Source organism: Phocoena sinus, chromosome 2 (assembly GCF_008692025.1).
Source record: "Phocoena sinus isolate mPhoSin1 chromosome 2, mPhoSin1.pri, whole genome shotgun sequence".
Classification (NCBI taxonomy): Eukaryota; Metazoa; Chordata; class Mammalia; order Artiodactyla; family Phocoenidae; genus Phocoena; species Phocoena sinus.
The window spans coordinates 58,513,576-58,522,193 of record NC_045764.1 but is presented as its reverse complement, the minus strand read 5'-3'; the positions used below and the strand labels follow the sequence as shown (position 1 = coordinate 58,522,193).

The 8,618-nt window shown below is 43.0% G+C and overlaps 1 protein-coding gene across 2 annotated transcripts; it reads right to left on the bottom strand.

Moving 5' to 3' along the window:
* Nucleotides 1-1,103: 1,103 nt before the first annotated feature.
* On the bottom strand, nucleotides 1,104-8,202 carry PSMA4 (proteasome 20S subunit alpha 4). 2 transcript variants are annotated; one of them, XM_032624097.1, is made up of 9 exons: nucleotides 8,086-8,202; nucleotides 6,636-6,662; nucleotides 6,368-6,410; nucleotides 5,923-6,085; nucleotides 4,522-4,599; nucleotides 4,108-4,196; nucleotides 3,535-3,665; nucleotides 2,685-2,808; nucleotides 1,104-1,565 (listed from the first exon to the last, which is right to left on the bottom strand). In XM_032624097.1, the coding sequence occupies exons 2-9, from the start codon at nucleotides 6,636-6,638 to the stop codon at nucleotides 1,411-1,413; spliced, it is 786 nt and encodes a 261-aa protein (XP_032479988.1). In that variant the 5' UTR covers nucleotides 6,639-6,662; nucleotides 8,086-8,202; the 3' UTR covers nucleotides 1,104-1,410. The 2 variants fall into 2 exon arrangements, with proteins under 2 accessions (XP_032479988.1, XP_032479989.1); XM_032624098.1 differs by lacking the exon at nucleotides 8,086-8,202 and adding an exon at nucleotides 7,880-8,051.
* Nucleotides 8,203-8,618: the final 416 nt, after the last annotated feature.

The window sequence follows — 8,618 nt, the reverse complement described above, 5'->3', positions numbered from 1 at the left end:
CACATGGCTTGGGCTGCCGACTGGGAGAGCTGGTCCTAATGCACGACCTTCGGTATTCTTTCCTCATATCCACACATCAAGTCTGGCTTGGCTCAGCCCACACGTTCATTCTCAAACCCATCCCTGCAGACAGACATGGTAATCTGGCCAGACTGAGTGATGTGCTCACCTTTGTGAAAGGCGTGGGATTATCTGATTGACAGATCTACCAGGGCCACCTGGAGTAGAGGGGCAGAAAACCAGAGTGGAAAACCCGTAGCTTACAGGAATGATGAGCTCAAGGCAGTGGTCACCTCTTGGGGGTAGAGGGAAACAGAGAAGAATGAGACCTGAAAGGGACACACAGGGGGCTTCAAAAGTACTGATTAATTTGTTTCTGAAGCTCGGTAGTGGATACACAGGGCTTTCATTTTAATTCTACCTTTCACGTTTTACTATGTTTGCAAGTATGTATGTGTACACACACACACACACACACACGATTTTTAAGTCCAGTATGAACACCCATCAATATCAAAGGCTGGCGAACGACTCTTTTATTTCACTAGATAGGCTTCGGATAGGGTAATATCAGACGAGACCTAGGAGAAGGACAGCTCTCCGTTTTGCTCAAACTGGGTTACAGGTTCTCCAAGATGGTAGGGGAACAACGAATAGAAAATCTTCACTGCACAGTTCCCACCTTTCTTTTTTTATGATGTTTACATTTCTGTCCATTTTAACATCTTATTTAAAAGTAACTGGGACTTCCCTGGTGACGCAGTGGTTAAGAATCCGCCTGCCAATGCTGGGGACATGGGTTCGATCCCTGGTCCAAGAAGATCCCACATGCCGCGGAGCAACTAAGTCTGTGCGCCACAACTACTGAGCCTGTGCTCTAGAGCCCACGAGCCACAACTACTGAAGCCTGTGGCCTAGGGCCCATGCTCTGCAACAAGAGAAGCCACCGCCATGAGAAGCCCGCACCGCAATGAAGAGTAGCCCCCGCTCGGCGCCAACGAGAGAAAGCCCACGCGCAGCAATGAAGACGCAACGCAGCCAAAAAGTAAGTAACTGCAAGAGTAGCCACAGTACACATAAAGTGTGAAAAGACCACAGCCCTATTAATCCTGGTACCTTTAACAGTTATTGCTAGAGAATGTTTTCCTTCACCATTTCCATTCTTTCCAAGTTTTATTCAAAAAAAAAAAAAAAAGAGGGGGAGGGTGATTAAGATGTCCATAAAGAGTAATCATCATTACAACATTCACCTGGACAGCAATAACAAGGACCCAATGCAGTTGGTACCATCCTATTTTCCCAGTAGACAAGTTAAAAAAAAAGTCAAAGCTTTCTCAATGTGGAAGAATAGGACAGCTTTTACACTGAAATGGTGCCCCAAATGAGTTATAAAATCCCTGATGTTGCCTTCTATTTATCCTTTTCTTTCTGTTCTTTTTCTTTCTTCTCACGCTCAGCTTTCGCTTCTTCTTCCTCATGTTTTTTGATCAACTGTTCCACTTCCTTTTGTTTGAGAACTCTGATGACTGTCTTCCCATTCTCTCTTGTTAGTGTGGCGATTTCCACTGGAAGCAAACACACACACTTGTGATACAGGCAGCCATACTTAGCCAAAACCCTTAATAAGCAACCACAGTTTAATCTCTTCATACCGTTTGAGCCTTAGTACACCACTTTTCCAAGTTTTCTGCTGAATATAATTCATGGATACTTTCATGGAAACAAAATACCTTCAATATTGTAATGTTTTTATGAATATTTTTACTTTAATATCGTCTTTATCTTCATCCATACTAACTTTCTGAGCTGCTGTTCTGTTACTTTTGTGGAAAAAGTACAACCAGCCAATTGCTCTAGCTGGCCTGACCAGAAAGAGCCAGTTTCCTCGTTAGAGCCTCTGAAGGCTCAGCCAAAATCTTTAACCAGTACTTACACTTATTTTTCATGAACTTTTCAAATCTCTTTTCAAAACAAAGGCATGAAAAGCAGCTCCCATGACTACGGATGAGAAAAGCAGACTAATGCCAGAAGGAGGAGAAATTTTGAGAAGGGAAAATTGAGTAGTGCCTCCTTGAAATTAGGTAGAAGTAGACAAGAGGACAATCTGCAAGTAAATGGCATTTTTTAAAGCAACACCAGGAGCTAAGTTATCCTAAACTAAATCAATACGTTAATTTACCACAATTTTTGAAAAACATTATTTACAAATATTGTTTTATATGGTCATGTAACTTTAGTTAAATAAAGCATTTACAATTGCAAACATGGGCTTAATGTAAGAGATCAGTAGATTCAGAAGAACAAAGGGTACAACTCATGCAAATGTTATACCTCTGGTAAAGGACACCAAACATATATAACCATATAATTACTTTCACATTCTTTATCATATGTACACATGAGCACAGATATCATTGTCAAGAAGTCGATAAGATAAAATAGCATGGATCAGATTTAACTATGAATATTGAGAACATTCAGGCTCAAGTCCTTAAGCTTGTTATGTAGTGTGGGACGGTGGCTCCAGAACTTGTCAGTGTTGACCTTGTCAAGTCTTAGGAAATAGCTGTAAGGTCACCTAACTTATAAGGCTGCTGTTTCAGTGCACTATGATAACATGTTAAAGGCCTACTCAATCAATTCCCTCACGAAGCAAACAAATTAGAGGAGTGGACATAAATTACCTTTTTCAGCAGAGAGCTTACTAACATCCATGGTCTTATTTAGGACTTTGATAGCTAAAGCAAGAGCTGACTTCAAAGTCATTTCTCCTTCTTTGTAATCTTGTTTTAACATTGACACAGCTGCCTATAAAACATAAGGAAGAATCAACATAGAGAATTTCCTTTAAATTTTTGCGATTTTTAGGAACACGAATAATGCCTGAATTATTATTGGCATTATAACCAACATAAACAATTTTTTTTTAACATCTTTATTGGGGTATAATTGCTTTACAATGGTGTGTTAGTTTCTGCTTTATAACAAAGTGAATCAGTTATACATATACATATGTTCCCATATCTCTTCCCTCTTGCATCTCCCTCCCTCCCACCCTCCCTATCCCACACCTCCAGGCGAGCCGATATCCCTGTGCCATGTGGCTGCTTCCCACTAGCTATCTACCTTACATTTGTTAGTGTGTATACAACATAAACAGTTTTAAGGGCAGGGAGGGTTGACATGGGATAGGGGTGCAAAGGAGGGATGTTGATGATCTATGAATGAATCCTAGGTATCCATGACAGAATTCAGGGGGTCTGAACTAGTATGTGGGAGACGGGGGAACCACATCTTATTTTCACAACTTCTAACTGAAAATTAGCACTTCCTTTCATTATTACTGTAGGCAGTAAACCCTAGTAGTATTAGTAGTACCTGTGACTTCATCACCAATAGAAATCACAGATACTTTCATATCACATTAAGGCTGTTGCAGCTACCTTAAAATGTTCTTTACACTCAGCACTACTTTAAAACTATGGCAGTTACTAGACCCTTTGGCACATTCTATAGCAACACAAAAATACTCACAGCGCTATTATTTCCAATGCATGTAGCTTTCCATCCTCCATAATTTCCGCTAGGGTCACTCTGATAGAGCTGAAAGCCATAGTGCTTATCCCAGCCAATGTAAAGCAATGAAACACCAAAAGGACGTTTTCCTTTAACAGAGAAAAAAAAAAGCGAAACATACCAACAATCTAAATTTAGTATCACTATGGTTACTTGAGCTCAGTGGCTAACCCCTCTTCTGTGAAGTTAAGCATTCATAAACTGTTCCGTGTTCTGGCCACCATAGATAAGCTCCATCAAAAATTCCACTTTTGTTTCCAGGATTTGGATGCAGCCAGGAGAGGGAATAAAGACAAAGAGGACCAGTGCTAAATTTCATCATTATGTAAAAAGCAATTTGTTTCCTGATTTAAAAATGTTACTTTGGCCTTTCAATAGTCTACATAGTGGAAGCCAGTTAGTTCATGAAGTGAGAATGGATGAAAAGTGTCTATTTATTTCATTTTTCAATTTCATTTTACCATCTCAAAAAGGTTATTACTCATAAAACGTTTTATCTTTTGGGAATAAAATTTCCAAAAGTTTCAGTACCTCCAAACTGCGTATAAGCTTGTTTGATATCACACAGTGCTGTGACCAACTGCTCACAAGGAATTGGCTCCTGATACTGCAATAAATACCTAGGATAAAGGAAACTGGCATATGAATAGTTTTCTCTAAAACACTCTATATACACGCTCTAAGCAAAATACCCTCTGAAAAGAAATCTCTGTCATGGGGTCAACGTAAGAGTCACTTATAAATAATCTAAAGGGGGAGAGTAGAGGGCATGGCAACATCTTAAAAATCATACAGTAACTAATATTTTGCAAGTTTGGTTAAAGAAAAAAACACCGTAATTTGCAATTAATAGGTTTTTAATGACTCTAACCTTTACAAACATGAGTTCTTAGAAACATCGACACTGATGTTGCACACCATCAATTACAGTATTTATGGCCATACCTTTGAGCAATGAGCCTCAGTTCATTCGTCAGAACATTAGCATCAGAAGTTATGCCTGCCACACTGCAGGCCATATCCCTTGAGGAAAAGAAAGACATTTATCTTTAAGCACAGAAGATGTTTACCAGGGGTATTTTACAAGTTTTAGAAAGTACTCAGCTCTATTAGAAATTCACCATGCTTCCTCTCAGCTGCTACACCCTTCAGACAAAACCTATGTGTGTTTTATCTTTGTAGGAAACTTTCAACTTGATGCCATTCAACACATAAGATAAACAAATGCACACTTAAGTTCTTCACAAGAGATGTATTTACCATCATCACCCTGTGAACAGGGCAAGAGAATAAACACTAGGAAGCTAGGGTAAATCCCAAGAAGATTCTACCACAAAGAAGAAAAAGGTTTTGCCAGACAGGAAGACAGACTACCCCACGCTCTTGGGTAGTAAGTACTCTCACCTCCTAAGGCCTAACTTGATGGGGGTGAGGGTGAGGGGACCCGAAGGGCGGGATATTTTATGAGCCTGCCTAGGAAGCTCAGGGCTAGGCTTACAGGGAGGGTGCATTTCCTTTCACTACCCCCCGTTCCCTGAAAGCTGCCCCAGCTCTCCTACAGCTTCGACACCCTCTGGCACTGTGCCTAATCAAGCCTGCAAGCTGCTGAGGGGCCCAACAGTGACTGCGGAGGGAAGACACTTTCTTGGGTGAGTGTATCAGAAAGGCCCTATAACCAGAATTCACCTGGCTCACCACTGAAGGGAAAGTCTCCAATGAGCAAATCCAGCTCTCTGCTAGCTGCAAAGCCCTGAACACCCAACTGTAACAGAAACTTCACGAAGTGTACAGAAAAGTCTAAACTTTTCCCAGACCTTCAGGAGGCCTGTTCTTTGGTAAGATTCAGTATAATTCAAAATAATTCCTGAGTACCAATTATAAAAAATATCTTGAGGGCCTCCTATATGCCAAACACTGTGCTAGTTTATCTCATTCATTTTATTTTATTTCATTAAACTGCCACAACCACTCTAGTAGGCTCTGAAGCCCAGAGAAGTTAAACAATGGGTGTGCAGTCACAGCTTTCATATTCTTTCATATTCTTTGGTGAATATTAAAGTCCCAGTTACTTTCATATTCTTTGCATTGGTGGAGCCCAGATTTAACCTGAAGCTGTGTGACTACCAAGCCTCTTATCACTATACAACGCTGTTTCTCCACTAAGTACTTGACCCTGCACTTTAAAAGAATAACATATGGTCCTGGGCCTCAAGGAAGTTTCAAGCAAATAAGTTAAAAGGAAAAAATTTCAGAAGTAAAAACAGAACAAACTGTTCAATTCTATCATGTCACATGGAATAGCCCTCCCAAAATATGATGAGATGTTTGCCCTAAGATTTCACTTACTCATTCAGTTTATAAATTTTTTCAGAAAAAAAGACTTCATCAAGAAGCTTGTGGATGTTACGTCTCTCTGCTGCAAGCAGAACACCATCATTTGCTAAAATTCCCAAACAGGTGCCTGCATGTCCTATAGCTTCCATGGCATATTCAACTTGGTACAAGCGACCTACAACACAAAAGCAGTGAGAAACCAAGACTCTCTTCCTTGTTCTTGCACCACTGGTTCAAGAGAAATCAGCAACAACACTGGAGGGCTCCAGACGAGAGTCCTACTTTTACTCATAGTCCTATGATGTACATAATCAACCTGGTGATCATTACTTCAAACTACAGAAAGGATGAACAATTTAGTCTTAAAAAAAGTTTGTAGATTCCCCACCCACCCCTAAAATTCAAACACTTAAACATTTTTTTTTATTTGAGACAGATCAAACAATTTATATTTTACCTTCTGGAGAAAATATAGTGGTCCTGGAGTCATATCTTCGAGACTGCAAAGGAAAAACATACAAATGATTCCTACCCACTTTTAGTAAGCCAACTCCTGTAAACCCACAAATCATTTTACAGAACACATCCTGGTATACAAAATTCAGAGAGTGGGAGGAAACTGGTAAGACATCATTCCATTTCAATTTTCTCATGCAAGTCTGTAAGCTGAGTACAAGCAATACAATTTATCAGGCAACAGCTAACTGGCATGTGTATTAACTCACCATGTTTTCTGAACTTTATGATAATTCCTGTAAAAAGAAAATAGGATAATTATTAAAATGAAACTTACAATTTAAAAAGCATTTCTTGACTTGAAAAAAAAATGTTTTCTTCACTCTCTTCATTCAGCCAACATTTACGGTGCACCAGGCACTATGCCAAATGCTGGAATGCCAGCATGGGTAAGAGCAATCCCTTTCCTAAAGAGCGTACAGTCTGGTGGCCAGGTGAGGGAGAAGACACAGAAGGACAATTATAAAGCAATATGGTAACAGAGGCACTAAGGGTAGAGTGGGAAGAGGGTTGGAGGAAATCAAGAAAGTATTTTTTGCGAAACACATACAGAAAATGAGCCCAAATTAGAGATGGGAGAGGCAGAAATAAGGCTGAGAACATTTAGGTCTAAGAGGAAGCACAGGGGAAGAAAGAAGGGAAAGGCATTCCAGGCAGAGGAGAAAGCTTGGGCAAAAGGCACTGAGGCAGGATAGCTTAATGGGCGAGAGAAATTGCTGAAGTTAAAAAAGATATGAAAAAACTAAAGAACCAAGCAAGTATCCAGACCATGTAGAGCTTTGAATGCCAAGCTAAGAGGCTTAGGCTTTCTCCAGAGAATGATACGGGGTCCTGAACTATGAAGGGGAGGAGCGGGATGGTAATCTTTGGCATCATAACTATTACTGCGAAAGACAACAATGGGGCTCAGCGTGATTTGGTGAAAAAGCCAAACTTCGGCCTCCAGAGCCAATTTTCCCAAATTCTAGAATATCGGTAATTAAAAATGGAAAGATAAGCAGGGATCAGGTCCCGAAGGCCCGCGTGCCCAGGTAAAAACTATGAATGCTATCTCTTATGCAATGGGGCTCCAAAGAATGATGCTGGGCCAAAGAGCCACAGGAGCTGACCGGCATTTTAGAAAGATCGCTCTGGCTGGTGAAGAGTGGGGCAGGGTAACCAGCTATGCGGCTGCTGCAACACGCAGGTGAAAGTTAAGGCTGGCCCTGAGCAGAGCGCCAGGAGAGCACAGAGAGGAGACCGCCGGGGCTTCTGATTCGCGAGAGAACACAACTTTCTCATCTCCACGCCAGACGCAAGACAACGGCCCGAGGCGAGTTCACCTGCACCTCCTTTCCCGCAGGTTCACTTTCACTACGGACTCTTAACAGTGACGGAGGCAGCCCTACAACTCTGTCCTGCCCACCGGCCCCGCGCCCGCCCCGCCGCCCGAGCGTCCCCAGCCCCGTGGTGCCTGCTCAGTGCAGAGAAGCCCGACGGCGGCCGTCCGGAGCCAGTCCCGCGGCCGGTCCATCACCAAGGAGCCGATGCAGAGTCATCGTGTCCACGGTTCCTCGGCGGCCGCTGCAGGCCGGGACCAGCTCTGCCGCGACGCTCAGGGTCCCCGCCCGCGAAGAGAGCGGCCAAGCTTCCGCGAGTGCGCAGGGGGCAAAGGCTCACCGAGGGGAGACGCTGAACAGCTTACACGGATGATCCTTCTCTGCGAGAGAAAACGTACCAGCACTGCCTGAGTATCCGCTGCTAATATGGCCCCCGCGCGTGCGCAGAGCCACCGGCGGGGGCGGGGCAGCCGAGGACGCGGAACTCCTTCTGGGGGGCGGAGCGAGCGCTGGTTGTCCTCGTGGGAGCTGCGGAGTTGAGGTTCGAAGGCGCGGGCAGGGACCCTCAGCACGATGAGGGGGCACTAGAACACGGGGAGCGGGGCAGGAAGACCCCGGCCAAGGAGGAAGTGGAATTATAGCTAATGTCCCTTTTCCACTGTTTGCGCTTTATTGTCACTTTCGCTTTCTATTCAGCACTAAGTCATTGGCCCAGGAGAGCACTGGTGTGGGACCGCCTGTTAATTGCTTGCCTTTCCTGCCCTGTTCTCAAAACGGACCCAAGCGCGTCAGACGTTACCCTTCACTCTGCCTTTTCTCACCATCTCCCTTCTTGAATCTGTCTTCCACTTTTATTGCTGATACATGCATTTT

Coding starts and splice junctions, on each gene's coding strand:
- PSMA4 (XM_032624097.1), bottom strand. Junction 4,600..5,922: donor AAAATTTATAAACTGAATGA/GTAAGTGAAATC, acceptor CTTTTCCTCAAG/GGATATGGCCTGCAGTGTGG. Junction 1,566..2,684: donor TAAGCTCTCTGCTGAAAAAG/GTAATTTATGTC, acceptor GTTTGCTTCCAG/TGGAAATCGCCACACTAACA.